The 19,586-nt window shown below is 45.2% G+C and overlaps 1 protein-coding gene across 1 annotated transcript in view; it reads left to right on the top strand.

Moving 5' to 3' along the window:
* CDC20B (cell division cycle 20B) overlaps positions 1-19,586 on the top strand; it is a 52,993-nt gene that overhangs the window by 15,673 nt on the left and 17,734 nt on the right. Inside the window, exons 3-5 of the mRNA XM_077817241.1 lie at positions 10,747-10,972; positions 12,681-12,811; positions 16,667-16,766. Coding sequence (XP_077673367.1) covers positions 10,747-10,972; positions 12,681-12,811; positions 16,667-16,766 — 457 coding nt within the window. The remainder of the gene's footprint in view (positions 1-10,746; positions 10,973-12,680; positions 12,812-16,666; positions 16,767-19,586) is intronic.

Below are 19,586 nucleotides of genomic sequence, written 5' to 3'. Positions count from 1 at the left end.
TCCCTGACACTGCCTGTCCCCCCTCTTCTTCTTTCTCTCTGTTCTTTCATCTCCTGATTTCCTTTCTTCTTTCCACACTCCCATTTTCAGCCTTCTCTATGACGGGTTTGCTCATAGAGACCCCCTTCGGACTGCCACCTGATGAGCTGAGACTACCTCTGAGCCCATTTTCTCTGCCAGTTTGGGCCTCCAGAACCCTGCTTTGTTGAGCCAGACACACCAGTCTGCTCCAACACAGACCCAGGGTCTGAACCACGCGCCCCAAAGCTGCAAACTTAACTGAAAACAGCGTAAGAAGTGCTCCTGTCTCCAGCACCCAGATACCCAGTTCCCAAATAAATCTGTTTTACTCTGTATAAAGCTTATACAGGATAAACTCATAAATTGTCCGCCCTCTATAACAATGATAGCAAGATATGCACAGCTGTTTGCTCCCCCAGCAATTGCTATAATTGCTAACTGGGTTAATTAATAAACAAAAGTGATTTTATTTAGTATAACAAGTAGGATTTAAGTGGTTCCAAGTTATAACAGACAGAACAAAGTAAGTTACCAAGCAAAATAAAACAAAAACATGCAAGTCTAAGCCTACTACATTAAGAAACTGATTACAGATAAATCTCACCCTCAGAGATGTTCCAATAAGCTTTTTTCACAGACAAGACTCCTTTCTAGTCTGGGCCCAATCCTTTCCCCTGGTACAGTCCTTGTTCCAACTCAGGTGGTAGCTAGGGGATTTCTCATGACTGCTGCCCCTTTGTTCTGTTCCACCCCCTTATATAGCTTTGGCACAGGACGGGAATCTTTTGTTTCTCTGGGTCTCCACCCCTCCTTCTAAATGGAAAAGCAACAGGTTTAAGATGGATTCCAGTACCAGGTGACATGGTCACATGTCATGGGAAACCTAAGCCTTCATTCTTCCTGGCCTGACTCACACGAGGGCTTGCAAATAAACAGAGCTATTTACAACCAATTGTCCTAGTTGATGGGAGCCATCAAGATTCCAAACCACCATTAATGGCCCACACGTTGCATAATTAAAATAGGACCTCAGAGTTATATTTCATATTTCTAGTTTCAGATACAAGAATGATACATTTATACAAATTGGATGACCACACTCAGTAGAGTATAAGCTTTGTAATGATACTGTACAAGAGACCTTTTGCATGAAGCATACCCCAGTTACATCATATTCACCCTCATTAGCATATTTTCATAGAATCCTATGGAGTGCAACGTCACATCCTGAGTTTCTTTCGTCTTTCCACGCTCCCATTTTCAGCCTTCTGTAAACTATCATTTGTCTTTCACTTCATTCCAGCTTCCAATTTCCCCTTATTCCCCTCCGCTCCCAATCCTTAAATTCCATTCAAGAATTATTCTTTCTTGGTCATTTCTTGCCTCTCCATCAGTCTATCTCTGACTCACACAAAAAACTTGCTACATCACCTGCTCAATATTATGCATCTATATTGTGAAGGGGTGATCAGAATGGAGTGCTGTGTTTCAAGAGTGAAATCCTGGCCCTATTGAAGCCAATGGGAATTATGTAAGGATTTCATCCCAAATGAGGGCATACCTTGGATTTAGATAATAGCATAATACTGTTTCCAGTATTTTCTGTCATATTTATATGGCTACACATTTTGTTTGCTGTTTTTGACCAACACTACACAATGAACGTGTTTACATCAAGCTGTCGAGATGACCCGAGGTCTTTTCATGAAAGGTTACAATCTACTTTGCATTTGTCAGCACTGACTTTCTGCCATTGTGCTGCTCATTCACTTAGCTTTCTTAGGCTTTCTTAGTTTAACAGGAAGATTGAGAGCAAACATTAAGTAAAATCAGGTATTTGTGTGTGTGACTCCTGTTAGTGTGTGGTAAGTGGAGCTTTGGAGTGCTGGCTGGGATCGGGTGTTCCAGCAGCATGTGTGGAGAAGGGTTCAAATGCATCATTGAAAACAAACAAAAATGCAATCAAAAGGAAACATATAAAAACAATATTGACTTAAGAAAAGTCTGAATTTGTCTCTTTAGTCTGGGAAATCTATGCAGGAGTTTAGCCTTCCTGGGGTTTGGCTCGCATTTGTTACTGTTATTGCTAAAATTTTTTCTAAAGCTCTCTAAAATGCAGAAAATCGTATCTGAAATTTCAAAAATGTCTGGGGGAAGAGTTCTAGGTTCTCCCATTTAAATATTGTTCTTCCCTATTGTCTTCCCACAGCTTCCCCATTCTTGTTTGCATAGCTGCACGCCTGAGTGCAGCCACTGAGTCTCTCAAAGTTTCCTGCTTCTAATACAGTGCAAGACTTTCTGGAGGAAAGATGATTTAGGGGTTACGGGTGCTAGTCCAGAACTTGGGTGACTCAGGTTAAATTCTCTGTCCGATTACAGACCACCTGTGTGAACTTGGGCAAGTCACTTAGCTTGTCTGGGCTTCAGTTCTTCATCTGTGAAATGGGGGTAATAGTTTTGGCCTACCTTGCAAGGATATTGTGAGGCTAAATATGTTAATGATTGCGAGATGCTTAGCTACTATGGGTATGTTTACACTACGGAATAAGGTCGAATTTATAGAAGTCGGTTTTTTAGAAATCGGTTTTATATATTTGAGTGTGTGTGTCCCCACAGAAAATGCTCTAAGTGCATTAAGTGCATTAACTCGGCAGAGTGCTTCCACAGTACCGAGGCTAGAGTCGACTTCCGGAGCGTTGCACTGTGGATAGCTATCCCACAGTTCCTACAGTCTCCGCTGCCCATTGGAATTCTGGGTTGAGATCCCAATGCCTGATGGGGCTAAAACATTGTCACGGGTGGTTCTGGGTACATATCGTCAGGCCCCCTTTCCCTCCCTCCCTCCGTGAAAGCAAGGGCAGACAATCGTTTCGCGCCTTTTTTCCTGAGTTACCTGTGCAGACGCCATACCACGGCAAGCATGGAGCCTGCTCAGGTAACTGTCACCGTATGTCTCCTGGGTGCTGGCAGACGTGGTACGGCATTGCTACACAGTAGCAGCAACCCATTGCCTTCTGGCAGCAGACGGTGCAGTACGACTGGTAGCCGTTCTCGTAGTGTCCGAGGTGCTCCTGGCCACGTCGGCTGGGAGCGCCTGGGCAGACATGGGCGCAGGGACTAAATTTGGAGTGACTTGACCAGGTCATTCTCTTTAGTCCTGCAGTCAGTCCTATTGAACCGTCTTATGGTGAGCAGGCAGGTGATACGGGTTGCTAGCAGTCGTACTGTACCATCTTCTGCCAGGCAGGCAAGAGATGAGGATGGCTAGCAGTCGTATTGTACCATCTTCTGCCGGGCAGGCAAGAGATGAGGATGGCTAGCAGTCGTACTGTACCATCTTCTGCCGAGCAGCCATGAGATGTGGATGGCATGCAGTCCTTCTGCACCGTCTGCTGCCAGCCAAAGATGTAAAAGATAGATGGAGTGGATCAAAACAAGAAATAGACCAGATTTGTTTTGTACTCATTTGCTTCCCCCCCTCCCCTGTCTAGGGGACTCATTCCTCTAGGTCACACTGCAGTCACTCACAGAGAAGGTGCAGCGAGGTAAATCTAGCCATGTATCGATCAGAGGCCAGGCTAACCTCTTTGTTCCAATAAGAACAATAACTTAGGTGCACCATTTCTTATTGGAACCCTCCATGAAGTCCTGCCTGAAATACTCCTTGATGTAAAGCCACCCCCTTTGTTGATTTCAGCTCCCTGAAGCCAACCCTGTAAGCCGTGTCGTCAGTCGCCCATCCCTCCGTCAGAGCAACGGCAGACAATCGTTCCGCGCCTTTTTTCTGTGCGGACGCCATACCAAGGCAAGCATGGAGGCTGCTCAGCTCACTTTGGCAATTAGGAGCACATTAAACACCACATGCATTATCCAGCAGTATATGCAGCACCAGAACCTGGCAAAGCGATATCGGGCGAGGAGGCGACGTCAGCGCGGTCACGTGAGTGATCAGAACATGGACACAGATTTCTCTGAAAGCATGGGCCCTGCCAATGCATGCATCATGGTGCTAATGGGGCAGGTTCATGCTGTGGAACGCCGATTCTGGGCTCGGGAAACAAGCACAGACTGGTGGGACCGCATAGTGTTGCAGGTCTGGGACGATTCCCAGTGGCTGCGAAACTTTCGCATGCGTAAGGACACTTTCATGGAACTTTGTGACTTGCTTTCCCCTGCCCTGAGGCGCATGAATACCAAGATGGGAGCAGCCCTCACAGTTGAGAAGCGAGTGGCGATAGCCCTGTGGAAGCTTGCAACGCCAGACAGCTACCGGTCAGTTGGGAATCAATTTGGAGTGGGCAAATCTACTGTTGGGGCTGCTGTGATGCAAGTAGCCCACGCAATCAAAGATCTGCTGATATCAAGGGTAGTGACCCTGGGAAATGTGCAGGTCATAGTGGATGGCTTTGCTGCAATGGGATTCCCTAAGTGTGGTGGGGCCATAGACGGAACCCATATCCCTATCTTGGCACCGGAGCACCAAGCCGCCAAGTACATAAACCACAAGGGGTACTTTTCAATAGTGCTGCAAGCTCTGGTGGATCACAAGGGACGTTTCACCAACATCAACGTGGGATGGCCGGGAAAGGTACATGACGCTCGCATCTTCAGGAACTCTGGTCTGTTTCAAAAGCTGCAGGAAGGGACTTTATTCCCAGACCAGAAAATAACTGTTGGGGATGTTGAAATGCCTATATGTATCCTTGGGGACCCAGCCTACCCCTTAATGCCATGGCTCATGAAGCCGTACACAGGCAGCCTGGACAGTAGTCAGGAGCTGTTCAACTACAGGCTGAGCAAGTGCAGAATGGTGGTAGAATGTGCATTTGGACGTTTAAAGGCGCGCTGGCGCAGTTTACTGACTCGCTTAGACCTCAGCGAAACCAGTATTCCCACTGTTATTACTGCTTGCTGTGTGCTCCACAATATCCGTGAGAGTAAGGGGGAGACGTTTATGGTGGGGTGGGAGGTTGAGGCAAATCGCCTGGCTGCTGGTTACGCGCAGCCAGACACCAGGGCGGTTAGAAGAGCACAGGAGGGCGCGGTACGCATCAGAGAAGCTTTGAAAACCAGTTTCATGACTGGCCAGGCTACGGTGTGAAAGTTCTGTTTGTTTCTCCTTGATGAAACCCCCCGCCCCTTGGTTCACTCTACTTCCCTGTAAGCTAACCACCCTCCCCTCCTCCCTTCAATCACTGCTTGCAGAGGCAATAAAGTCATTGTTGCTTCACATTCATGCATTCTTTATTCATTCATCACACAAATAGGGGGATGACTACCAAGGTAGCCCAGGAGGGGTGGTGGAGGAGGGAAGGAAAATGCCACACAGCACTTTAAAAGTTTACAACTTTAAAATTTATTGAATGCCAGCCTTCTTTTTTTTGGGCAATCCTCTGTGGCGGAGTGGCTGGTTGGCCGGTGGCCCCCCCACCGCGTTCTTAGGCGTCTGGGTGTGGAGGCTATGGAACTTGGGGAGGAGGGTGGTTGGTTACACAGGGGCTGTAGTGGCAGTCTGTGCTCCAGCTGCCTTTGCTGCAGCTCAACCATACACTGGAGCATACTGGTTTGGTCCTCCAGCAGCCTCAGCATTGAATCCTGTCTCCTCTCATCACGCTGCCGCCACATTTGAGCTTCAGCCCTGTCTTCATCCCGCCACTTACTCTCTTCAGCCCACCACCTCTCCTCCCGGTCATTTTGTACTTTCCTGCACTCTGACATTATTTGCCTCCACGCATTCGTCTGTGCTCTGTCAGTGTGGGAGGACAGCATGAGCTCGGAGAACATTTCATCTCGAGTGCGTTTTTTTTTCTTTCTAAGCTTCACTAGCCTCTGGGAAGGAGAAGATCCTGTGATCATTGAAACACATGCAGCTGGTGGAGAAAAACAAAGGGACAGCGGTATTTAAAAAGACACATTTTATAAAACAGTGGCTACACTCTTTCATGGTAAACCTTGCTGTTAACATTACATACATAGCAGATGTGCTTTCGTTACAAGGTCGCATTTTGTCTCCCCCCACCGTGTGGCTACCCCCTCAATCCTCCCCCCTCCCTGTGGCTAACAGCGGGGAACATTTCTGTTTAGCCACAGGCAAACAGCCCAGCAGGAATGGGCTCCTCTGAGTGTCCCCTGAAGAAAAGCACTCTATTTCAACCAGGTGACCATGAATTATATCTCACTCTCCTGAGGATAACACAGAGAGATAAAGAACGGATGTTGTTTGAACGCCAGCAAACATACACTGCAATGCTTTGTTGTACAATGATTCCCGAGTACGTGTTACTGGCCTGGAGTGGTAAAGTGTCCTACCATGAAGGTCGCAATAAGGCTGCCCTCCCCAGAAACCTTTTGCAAAGGCTTTGGGAGTACATCCAGGAGAGCCGCGAATGCCAGGGCAAAGTAATCCTTTCACATGCTTGTTTTTAAACCATGTATAGTATTTTAAAAGGTACACTCACCGGAGGTCCCTTCTCTGCCTGCTGGGTCCAGGAGGCAGCCTTGGGTGGGTTCGGGGGGTACTGGCTCCAGGTCCAGGGTGAGAAACAGTTCCTGGCTGTCGGGAAAACTTGTTTCTCCGCTTGCTTGCTGTGATCTATCTACAACCTCCTCCTCATCATCTTCTTCATCCCCAAAACCTGCTTCCATATTGCCTCCATCTCCATTGAAGGAGTCAAACAACAGGGCTGGGGTAGTGGTGGCTGAACCCCCTAAAATGGCATGCAGCTCATCATAGAAGTGGCATGTTTGGGGCTCTGACCCGGAGCGGCCGTTCGCCTCTCTGGTTTTCTGGTAGGCTTGCCTCAGCTCCTTCAGTTTCACGCGGCACTGCTTCGGGTCCCTGTTATGGCCTCTGTCCTTCATGCCCTGGGAGATTTTGACAAATGTTTTGGCATTTCGAAAACTGGAACGGAGTTCTGATAGCACAGATTCCTCTCCCCATACAGCGATCAGATCCCGTACCTCCCGTTCGGTCCATGCTGGAGCTCTTTTGCGATTCTGGGACTCCATCATGGTCACCTCTGCTGATGAGCTCTGCATGGTCACCTGCAGCTTGCCACGCTGGCCAAACAGGAAATGAGATTCAAAAGTTCGCGGTTCTTTTCCTGTCTACCTGGCCAGTGCATCTGAGTTGAGTGCTGTCCAGAGCGGTCACAATGGAGCACTCTGGGATAGCTCCCGGAGGCCAATACTGTCGAATTGTGTCCACAGTACCCCAAATTCGAGCCGGCAAGGCCGATTTAAGCGCTAATCTACTTGTCAGGGGTGGAGTAAGGAAATCGATTTTAAGAGCCCTTTAAGTCGAAATAAAGGGCTTCATCGTGTGGACGGGTGCAGGTTTACATCGATTTAATGCTGCTAAATTCGACCTAAAGTCCTAGTGTAGACCAGGGCTATATAAGAATCTAAGGGTATGTGTTCACTTACAGTGCTGCAGCGGCACAGCCTGTATTTATTGATTTTATTTGGGCTAGATTTCCATTTTTTGAAGGGTGCTTGATTGACTTGGAAAAGCTCCGTACCTTGCCATTTCATCATGCTTTTTTTCTTTTTGCTTACTGTTTTCTTTTGTGTTTAGTGCTATACATATCTTCTCTGACTCTGTAGCTTCCATGCAGAGTTTAAGAATTTTAATTTCCTTATTTCAGGTGCTTTGCAACTAGCATAATTACTTTTAAAAATCTCCCTGCTGAAAGTTAAATATCTGAGTGCTAGATTTTGGTACTATCCCTCCCCACAAGGGTATTGAACTTAATTATAATGTGGTTGCTATTACTTAGTGGTTCAATGATAGTTATACCTTGAACCAACACCTGTGTGCTATGTAGTACTATGATGAGAGTAGCTGCTCCTCTTCTGTGCTCCAGAACTAGTTGATCCTGTCAAACTGTCCTGCAATGGGATGAGTAGCAACTTCAGGGCAGCCTGTTAAGAAGCAGGGCACAAACCCCAAGCTAGTTGTGAGTTCCATACTTTGATTTCACAAGCCAATTATCAAATGTAAACTCCTCAAGCAGTATAAGACCCTTAACATGTCACAGACAATCTCCTTGGGTACTCTCTATCTTGCATCCAGGTAAGCTTGGCTTTGTGGTAGATGGTCCCTTTCACCAAAAATCACAACAATATTCAAATTACTCCCAGTCCCAAAGGACCAGTCATTTATCCCAGGTCAGTTGCATCATAGATCTCACACCAAAGACAATACTTATTGTCAATCCTATAATAATCTATCTAATGGTTTATTAACTAGGGAAACAAAATAAGAGAGTTATTCACAAGATTAAAGCAGATAAACATACACACATGCAAATGAGTTACAGTCATAAGTTTCAAAAGGTAGTAGCTTCTATAATAAGCAAGCTTTATATGTCCCTTAGGGCTAACCCAGCTAAACACTGGGGATCTCTTGCTTATGCCTAGAAAATCTTGCCCTTAAGAGTCCAAGCAACAGAGAAATACAGTTTCTTCTAGACAGGGATTTTTATTTCTTTTCCCTCTTCTCTGAGCTGCCACTTCAGCTGATGGAAGGAATTCATTTGAACTTATCCTCTTGATGAGCGGGGAGAGCAACCAATAAAGTCTTTTGTCCTCTGATGTTCCATAATAATTTGTCTGATGTTGCTGGGCCTTCTCTGTTGGGCAGGACATCACACCTTTTGTTTTAGGTCAGCATTTCCCACTAATTAACATCTCACTCTGGTTTGGAGCTTTAGAGTCACAGTCAGAGGCTTACAGTGTAAATGCTCAAATATTAACTTACAATATGGGATACAGATGTTATAAGTATGGGTGGCAGGTATAAGAGGCTTGGAGAGGCTAAGCCTCCCCACATGGGGCAAGAAATGCTGGATGTGGCGCATCGCTTTTTGGAGGCCAGCCGGTGCCTTTGGAGCACCGCTGGCGGAAGCTCCTGAGAAGTGTGTGGGAGACACTGGCACCTGGACTGTGGACCTGCCCGTGCTCTGCCCCAAGGCCTCACTCCCCCCTGACCTCTTCCCCCATTACACCCTTGTGCCATACCTCTTCCTCCCAAGGCCTCCCCTTGGTCTCCCTCTTTCCCCAAAGCCCCCCATGTCCGCTGCTTGAGCTTCTCTGCCACCACCCCTGAGGCCTCCCCACTTGCCACTCACTACTCTCCGCTCTCTCACTGGAAGCCCTCCCCCAGACTCCTGCTTGCTTCTCTCCGTCCCCTCCCCCAAGAGGCCCCTGCCCACTGCTCGGAGAGGAGGGGCAGAGAGGAGAGGGCTGAAGGGCCTCAGGAGAGGAGGCCAAGCTGGGGCAGGGTCTCAGGGTGGAGTGGGTAGGGGATTGGGCCACAGTCCAGGCACCAGTGGCCCCCCCCACTTATAGCGAGCTTCTGGCACTCGTGCCCAACCACCCCAAATGCAAGAGTCACACACCACCTATGGGTTATAATCCATACAATTTACAAGCATTCAATAAAGTCTAAACACTAAGCACATTTTTACAACCTTAATACGTATTTTAACAACAGTAATATACACAGGTGAGGCTGACTAATTCCAGCTATGTATTTGTTAGCATCCAAGTGAAGCATGGGGACCTTGGCATAAGCTGGCATCTAGTTTGCCAGTGTCACAGATCCATGAACGTTTCATTTAAGGTGTTAAGAAATTGTGTCCTGAAGTGACCAGTTTATATGCGAGAAGTTGAAATGACCCATTATTGCTTTATTAGTTGTACTTACTGTCACAGAGTGTGGGGGAGTCCAGGCCCTGCACCCCTCTTCCAGGGATTCACTGAGACTCTCAGCCAGCCAGTAAAACAGAAGGTTTATTGGACAACAGGAACACAGTCCAAAACAGAGCTTGTGGGTACACCCAGGACCCCTCAGTCAAGTCCTTCTGGGGGAGCAGGGAGCTTAGACCCCAGCCCTGGGGTTCCCTGTGTTCTTCCACCCAGGCCCAAACTGAAAACTAAACCCCCCCCAGCAGGCTCTCTCCTGCAGCCTGTCTTCACATTCCTGGGCAGAGGTGTTACCTCCCCCTCCCCTTCCTGGCTCAGGTTACAGGCTCTCAGGTCTCCCATCCCCAGGGCACATTCCCAGCTCAACACTCCCCCCTCCCTGCTGTCACACTTACCTCTTTGGTCTCTCTTAGCATTGCACACCCAATGTATTTCTCCTCATCTGGATGTCAGTAGTATGCTTTATATTCTGATGGCTTTGGAACTATATCCAGTGATGCTGTATTGTCCTTTGGGGAAAATCTTGCTCCTTTAATGTGGATTTGAAGGACCTTGTTAGCAGTGGCACTGATGTGCACCCACATGCCAATAGCCATGGGAGTTTGAGAGGGGTTGAGGGAGGAGCAGGGACAGTACACTTGGATTTGTGACCACCTGGATCCACTAGCCATTCCTCTTCATAGAGCAGAGACACATGCACTGCAGAGGCTGCAGTTGTGTTCCCAGAACAGCTGCGCTGCTACTCTGCAGATCTGCAGGTCATGGGAAGAAAAATTCCTTCCAGGCGGCTCCCAGAGAGATCCCCTGCACAGCCTGCAATTACATGGGCCACATGCTGGGAGGCAGGATTGCCCATATGCATTAACAGTGAAAAGGCTTTTCTACAGATATATAAAATGATATAAGTGCCAACACTATATTAAGTCATTTGGATTGTTTGACAATCCATGGGTTTAATAACCATTAACCTTCCTATCACATAATTATTACAGCTAAATTCTCTACTCTTTTAAATAGATACCTGATTCAGAAAAGCCCACCTATTCAAGATTTAAAAGTTGCATTGTGAAGAAACTGACGTCCACAGTCCCTGTTGCTAGTAGCCCTATCATCACAAGATGGCAGCAGACACATGCAAGAAATCACGTTGAGCAAACTTTCACAGAGTGTCAGCCTCTTAATCTCTTTCCAGCTGATGGATCTGAGCTAGTAAGGACTCCTGCAAAGATCTCAACAATCCCAGGTCAGTCTGCAGGTAGAAAAACAGCATGGGGACCAGATCACTCTGGAGATTCACAAGGACCTCTAAAGTTCCCAGTTAATCTGCATCCGGCCAAAGCTGGTAGTGACCAAAAGTGGTGGGTTCAGTGTCCCACCTGAGATATATGTGTTGATGTCAGTCCAGTTCCTAGTGGATAAGTATTATTATTAGAGAGACAAGGTGAGCAAGGTAATATCTTCTATTGGACCAACTTCTGTTGGAGAGAGAGACAAGCTTTCAAGCCACACAGAGCTCTTGTTCAGGTCTGGGAAAGGTACTCCCAGCATCACTGCAAAATGCAGAGTATTATCATTTGTACATAGCAGCATAAGTGTGCAGGAGCTTTAGAGGGAGAATAAAAGCACAGGGTCTAATTCGTCTTAGTGGAATTATACTGCTCTTAAACTGGTGTAAAAGGAGAATTAGGCCCATGACCCCTTCCTGTGGAATGTACAACCTAGCATAGATAGGGCATGACATGCTGGTAATGCAGGGACAGGTGACATCAGGGAAGGCAAAGGAAAAAAAAGAGCCAGATCCTTGTGTCCAGACAAGTTGCTTTCAGTGTAGGACCACTTTGGGCCCCTGGTCCTGGGGGTAGATGGGGGCTGAGTGCTCTAAGATGCACTGGTTTGTAACAATACCTTCAATGGTTTTACACCAGCTGAGATTGCCTGGAATGCTGATGCTCAGTCTGTAAGCTGGTTTCTTGGTGAGGGAGGTGATCATTTCCTGGCCTGGCTTGGACCAGCTCTGGCAGCCCAGAGGTTGTGTGGTGTGTAGAGGGACTTGGGAGGAGACCCAGGCTTGTGTCTGTCCTTGTGTGTGTTGGCAGAGAGGAGTTATGAGGGAGCAGGCAGTAAACTGGCCAGACCTATGGTAGCTTTAACTGAGAACCTGAGGCTGTGTGGGTCAGCTGAGCTCAGTGCTGGCTCATTGAAAGAACAGCCATGAAAAGGGTACATGGTTTCCTTGCTTCTTCTGGGGTGCCTGAGATTTGATTCCCATATGTAGCAATATCGAGGACAGATGGGGAAGTCATTCACTCATTGCATGCACACAGTTGGCTGAGTTATGGGACAAAGTGAGATCCATATTTACCTGATTCAGGATCCAAATCATTAGACACCTAATAAAGGTTGCTCCTAAAAACAGAGAGTGGGTTGTCACCCTGTTCCTACCAGCCAAAGACTGTTAGGGACACTTGCAATGTGTGCCACTTTCCTCTATTGAATGGAATGTGACAGTTGCTCAAGAGTGTGATCCTAACTCTAGTCTCTGGCTCACAAAGAAGGTATAAGCCCTTAAACAAAAGGAGTTCTCCCTTCTTTAGCTTTAATGGTAGGAGCTTGTCTGTATGATGCAGAAATCCCTGCGTTCCATTTCTGATGGCAGTGGTGAAGTTGTGTGTAGCCATGGAATCCTTGCCAACATTCCTAGGAGACATTTCCTCTGGGGCTGAGTGCAGAGCCCTGCTCCTACCAGCCATGAAGCCTGGAATCAAGCTATCAACATAAAATTTGGATTCTGTTGGTGATAGTGCATTGTTCTACTAACAAAGCATCAGGCCAACCCTCAGGATTAGTGTTACCAAAGAATCTGCTTTATAATGGAAAGGAACAATACAAGCATTGGGCAAACGTACTCTTATTTTTTAAAGGAAATGTATCCATTAAAACCTTTTTTGCAGTATCTTTTCAGGTGCCTATCAAAAATTCTACCAACAAACCTTATGTCATTACTAATGCCACAGCTAAGTGTCATGAGACAACTTACTTACAAGGAAGAAATAAAAGGAGAGCCGAAATTGCAAAGAAGCAGGTAAGTAATGTAACATTGCATATGTGTTGACAGGATTTATATTAAACCCTTTTCTGATATTTGCATTGTTAGCATATTTTGTTACCTTGTCCTCTTCCCAGAATCTCCTGCTTATTTTCTACCTTTTTAACATGTCAAACAGTGACAAGAACAGCAGGCTCCAGAGCAGCCATCTAGATAAGTGTAATTAAAAATTGCTCTGTCACTTGTGGTTAACTTACATTCATGTGTCTCTGCTTCTCCAGACTATAGAGAGATAAGGATAGTGGGGTAATATCTTCATTTAAAGTTTTATTGAAAACTCACTTCTCCCATGAAGAACATGGCGCTGATCCATGTCAGTAAAAATTATCACTACATCATGAAACACAAACTATACTTTCTCCCTCTCTTCTATCTTAATTCTATCTGCTTGGACTCTCAGTACAATCTTATGTTGTTCATTTGCTCAGTCTGTAAGCTGTTTGGGTCAGTGACAGTGTGATGGCTGCCATCTTTACTGATACATTGGGGTTTGAACCGGGGATCTCCAGAGCTAAAAGCATGAGCTAAAGAGTCAAGGTTATATAGCTAGGGGCTGGAGCAACTGCCTCTCCCTTTGGCTTGTACAGCACCGTTCACATGTCAATATTGTCACAGGGTAACTGGCCCTCTGAAGGGGTCAGGAACCCAGCCTACCTGTGACAGGATCTGCTAAGGAGAATGAGTCAATGCAGATCCACCAGTGAGTAATTAATTGCCTAGGGTGACAGTTAATTGAGCCCTCATGACCCTAATTAGACCCAGGTGTTCCTTAACCAGTTAGGAGGTCCTGGAATACAAGAAGCTCCTGAGAAAAGGGACTTCTCAGGGGAGCTGGTTAGAGAGTTCACCAGGAAAGGAGACCTAATTAGGGTTGCCGCCTCTAAGGAACAAAAAACAGACCATAAAACTGGACAGCTCACAGTGTGTACTGACAGGTTTCAGAGTAACAGCCGTGTTAGTCTGTATTCGCAAAAAGAAAAGGAGTACTTGTGGCACCTTAGAGACTAACCAATTTATTTGAGCATGAGCTTTCGTGAGCTACTGAGCATCCTTACAGATTTCCCAGGACATCTACCTCAAAAAAAAAAAAAAAAAAAAAAAAGGAACAATCCTGGGGAAACGTGGGGATGGTAACCTGAGACCTACGGAAGGTGCTCCTAGGAGGAAGACATTCAGAAAGGGGAGCACTATAAACATCAAGCTCTAGGAAGATCTTGTCCTGGAGCAAGGACAGCAGCAGGAGGTCCAGACTGCAGAGGAACTATACTCTGCTCTGGAAAAGAGTTGCAGTAGCTTGATCGTTAGGTTGACCCTGAGCCCAGAGAAGGAACCCTTCCCCCAGGTCATGGCAAGAGGCCTGACTCCAGAGTGGGTCCTGGGTCAAGAGGACCAAACTGGTGAGGAGATTTGACCGAGGAGGTTGATGGACCCAGGTGGGCACAGGTAGATTAAGACGAACTTGGCTCACTGGCTAGGATGTTTGCAGTGAAGACTTGCTTGTGTGTCTGTTTGACCTTTGGTTAAATGAATTAGAGCCCTGAAGGGGCACTGTTCATTATGTAAAAGCCTTGTTGAACTCAGTAAAGTCCGTTAAGGAAAACTGAGGCAGATACATATCCACGGTTTGGCACCAGGCTACCAGAAAGTGCTCCAGGGTTGTGTCCACCTTAATAAATAATACATATGAATAATAATAAAGAATACAGATGTGCCATTTTCACATAATCTTTTTTGTGACCATACCCACACTTTAAGGATGGAGCATAGTTGTTAACTCTGAATGTCTTTGCTTCTATTGGTTTGTGTCACATCATTAACATTATTTAAACATAAATGATAGGCTCTGGTCTCAGCACACGAGCAGCCAAACTATTGTCAAGTTTTTAGTAAGTGTCACGGCAAAGGAGAGTTAGTGTGGGTGTCTTTTCTATAATACTGAAAGAAGAACAGAAAACAGTGGTCAGCGCTGACTAGAAATATATGGGAGGATGCTCTAATAATTTTCTACAGGTATAGTAATGAATAAGGCTAAGATATAGTCAGTGGGTGGAGTGTCTGTCCCCTAGACCCGCTCCAGCAGTGGCTGGCATGGCTTCCCTGGAGGCCACCTGAGCAGCTGGTCCTGGGGTCAGTCACACTGGATGCTGCGGAAGTCACAGAGGTCGCAGGAAGTCATGAAATCTGTGACTTCCATGACCTCCGTGACAGACACGGAGCCCTAGTAATGAATGACCATTTAAGATGATAAATAGTGCTCATTCTGCCTGATAGTGGAAGGGGGTAGTGCAAATCAAGAATAAAAGTCTCTTGGACATTCCAGTGAACGTGTGGTCCTTTTGTGGTCCAGAAGATTATTTCCCCATGTATATAGTATGTTTTCCATATAAATGTCTGCACTAGTTTCCGAGACATTCAAATCCAAGTAATCTGATTATCTTTTTGCCAAATTGTCTGTATAAATCATTAATAAAATGCCTCTCAAAGAGGTCATGGTTCAGAACAGCTCTGGGACATGCAAAGAAGAAATATTACTTTTCCAGTGATGTGTCTGTGAGACATTTCTTGTAATTATTAAAGTAGGATTTAGAAGAAGAGCAGCATTTTGCCCATTTGGAGAGATTGGATTTCATAAACATTTTTTAACTAACATGCTGTTAATCTTCAGCGGTGGGTGAACGCATCAACTATATTTCCACCCGTCTGAAAAAAATATTACAGACCAAACTAACATTTCTCTGACCTCATAACAAACCCACAGAGAAACTGTCATAATACTATTCAATGCAATATGAACAAACATTTTGGCCTCTTGTTACCATCATTAAGAAGAAATGTGGTGTCAGGGATAGGTGAAGAGGTTAGGATCAAATAAGAACTGGCCTGAGCCTTTGCCCAAATCTTGACCATAATCTTAAACAGGTCTTTTCTGAAGACTGAAAAAGTTCCAGTAACAGTTTCCTTCCCCCCACACTTACTTTCCATTATCACATGCTTAGCATTTTCTGGTTATATCTGAGACCCAATGCAGGGAGCATCAGAAATCTCATTAAAGACCCTATTTCCATGAGATTAGCCGCCTGATTTTCAGCACCAGGAGATTCAGATAGTTTTTGACAAGGTTTGGATAAGCATCTGAACTTTTGGGTGGCAAGTAGATGTTCTACGGAGGGAGGATGGTGTTGAGATTAAGGCACATGGTTTGGAGATTAGAGACTGATATTCTACGCATCGCTTTGGTACAGACTCAGTGCCTGACAGGAGCCAAATCACTCAACGTCTTTGAACCTCAGTTCCCTCATCTGTAAAATGGGGATGATAATACAGGGATATTGTAACGGTTAATTCGTGAGTGTTTGTAAAGTGTGTTGAGTCCCTTAGATCAGTGGTTCTCAGCCACGGGTCCAGGGCCTCAAGCAGGTTTCAGGGAGGCCTCCAAGTAGGGCCAGCATTAGACTCACTGGGGTCCAGGGCAGAAAGCCAAAGCCCCACCATGTGGGGCTGAAACCCAGATTCCTGAGACCCGCCACCCGGGGCTGAAGCTGAAGCCTGAGCAATGTAGCTTCATGGGGTACTCCTGTAGCATTGGGCCCAGGCAATTGCCCTGCTTGCTACCCCCTAATGCCGGCACTGGCTTTTATATGCAGAAAATCAGTTATTGTGGCACAGGTGGGTTGTGGAGTTTTTATAGCATGTTGGGGGGGGTGCTCAGAAAGAAAAAGATTGAGAACCTCTGCCTTAGATGGAAGGGGCTATGGATGTGCACATAATGATGTCATGCATAATACTTCAAAATTCCTCCTCAATAATGTTTTCATTTGAATATATTTGTAGAAATGTCTTACTCAGCTGTTAATGCTCCAAGAGGGTGGATTTGACATCCCAGAAAATGACAGTATAAAGATCTGTGGAAACACTGAGTGTATTTGGAAAGGTATGCTACTGGGACAGTGAATGCTAGTAGTATATCTTGGCAATAAGGACAATATAAGATGTTACTTGGGCACCAAGAGGATTCTTTGATTATCATATGAGTCTTGTTTATCTACTGTTTATGAAAAATGTTAATTTGTTTTGATGGTCTAGTTATTTCTATGCATCTCAAATTCTCAGCAGTTAGGTCCTGATCCAAACCCTTGTAATCAACGGGAGTCTTTCCATTGACTTCAATGGGCTTTAGATTTGGCCCTTAGTACCAGACTGCACAGATACTAATAGCCATGCCGATCAACTGAATGCTCCATAGCTACTGGCCTTAATTATGAGTCAAAGCAACAGAAATATCTCTCAAGAGTTCTTTTAGACTAGCTGGATAGAAAGATTTCCTCCTCTCTGTGGTTTCTGCTTCACTAATTTTAATTAGTGAGAGGCTCAAATATCTGATTTTTTTTTCAGGGACCCTCAATATGGAAGCTTAAATATGTGGGATGGAGGGTACCATTTAGGTAGACAGCAGTGGGCAATTGCTTGGCCCCAGATTTTGGTAATCCTCCTTGGTATTCTGACTGTCTGAGAGAAATTTTCAAACCTGATCACATATATTGTGACTGCAGGAAAAGAACAAGAAGCCTCGGTCCTCTACAGTTTTACATGTCATTATGGAACTTTAGTAATTGCCCACAGAAATGGCTACTTATGTCTGCAATAACCTGATGTGCCTGCAAAAATATAGGCATGTGAGCTCCTAACGGACGTGTGTATAGTTTTGAATCCACAATTTAGGCAGCCGCATGTGAATATTTAGCTTGCTGGGTCAAATTGTAGAGGGAGGTAGGAGAGTCAGAGGCTCATCCTTCTCAGGTGCTACCCTGAGTTTTCTTATCTTGTTTGTCTGTAGCCAAAATCTTTAGGCATTAAGCCCAATGGTGACTGGGGAGAGATTTTTAAAAGCATAAATGGTAGCTAGGTGCCCAGTTCCCATGGAAAGTCAATGTGAGGTAGGCACTTAGCAACCATGTGTGCCTCTGAGAATCTGCCCCTGAGAATCTGGTTTTGGTCTCAGTTACTCCGGTGTAAATAAGGAGTAACTCCAATGAAGTCAATGGTGTGAGAACAAATCAGGCCCTGGGTGGTTAATAACAGTGTTACCTAGTGGATGGAACAGCGGACTAAGTGTCAGGAATGCCAGTTTTATTCCTGTTACACACTTGCTATGTCATCTTGAGTAAGTAACTTAGGGTAAAATTTTCAAAGGTGTCTAAATCCCATTTCCAGAAGTGGCATGGGCACTTTGGCTCAGATTTTTAAAGGTATTTAGGAATTGCTCTGCTCAGTTTTGCAAAGCCTAAAACCCAGATGCTAATCCCCCTAGATTAGGCACATAACTCCTACTGGGCCTAAGTGATTGAGATGGCTTAAATCCCATTTTAAAAATGATTTAGGAGCCTAAGTCTCACTGCAAGTCAATGTTAATCTGTTAATACATCTGTAAAATAACACAAAGGGGTGCAATGAGGTTCAGGCAGCTCAATGATGTAAAAAACTCACACATGGAATATATTAGAATGCTGTGGTTTTATCACAATGCACTTCGGGTGGGTACATTAATCATGAGAAGAGAAACCACAAGTGCGTTATGCTGATCATCCCATCCTTTATAATCAACTGTGCCATACCATAGTCTGTATATGCTACAGAAGAACTGTTTTAGGAATGCTTTAAAGAGCTTTTCAATTTTTATTGTGACTGTCTTATTATATTCCTCCCTCTGTAAAACCAGATGTCTTAATTGTCACTAGTTCAACTGTAGTGGGCTGAGAGAGAGTCAGACAGGTCCCTAAAAATAACCTAAAATAACTTTTCTGTACCCATATGTCATACCTTTATCGTCAGTTATTTTGGGCCCGTCTAGGGTTAGCAGTGAGTGCTGTGCGTCCCCCTAGGCACGAGGGAATTTCCCTTATCCAGTGACTTTTGCAGGAGTACAGGATATCAGACTTCAAAGTCCCAACATGTTTATGCATTGAACAAGTTGTCACTGGCCCAGGGATGACTCTTGTTCACCTTCAGTCTAAGACAAGTGTCACTTTCTGGGAGCAAATCCCATATTTGAGAGAGGAGAAAATGTTTGTCTGGCAGTTTGATTTTTTATTTTAATGGCATATGTTTGAACCTGCTCTGTGATGTTGGAATGCTAGGATAAATCCTGGGGAGAGGAATATGAGATAGAGCAGGGCATCATGAACAGAGTTGTTTATGAAAAAGCAGATTCGTCCGAAGGAGCCTCAAGCTCTCATCACAGACACATTGATTAGGAAATTATCTGTTAAAAGTCTAGGGCTCTTAATTCTTGAAACCCACATACGCTGCATCTAAACTGGGGAAATTTACAACCTAATCCTGCAATGAGCTCTGCTCAGATGGGCCCCACTGGCGTTCTGTACAGAGCTCCTTGCAGGAACACTCGCTTAGTCTTAACTTCATATGTAAGTTTAAGAAAACAAAGAAAAGTCTTTAAGATGAATCCTCGAGTATGGCTCTAAATCCTGCATTTCCCACAATCACACTTCACTTACAGATTCCAGTGGAAATATTAAAGGGTTTTCAGAAACACAAATACAGTGAAAATGGCTTAGAGTCAAGCGATTTGAGCCTGACAATCAGCTTTGTGGAATTTTTCATGAAATGTATTAAAAGATTTCATGAAATCTCTCTATAAACATGGAAGGAAAACTGGCAGTTTGGATTTAAGTCTTGCCCTGAAGTGACTGAAAAAAACAAGGAAATGTTTGGGTTGCAAAACCCTCCAAATATG

The sequence above is a fragment of the Eretmochelys imbricata genome, chromosome 5 (assembly GCF_965152235.1).
Source record: "Eretmochelys imbricata isolate rEreImb1 chromosome 5, rEreImb1.hap1, whole genome shotgun sequence".
In the NCBI taxonomy this organism is placed as follows: Eukaryota; Metazoa; Chordata; order Testudines; family Cheloniidae; genus Eretmochelys; species Eretmochelys imbricata.
The sequence above is the reverse complement of the archived record's forward strand: the minus strand, read 5'-3'. Positions and strand labels throughout refer to the sequence as shown.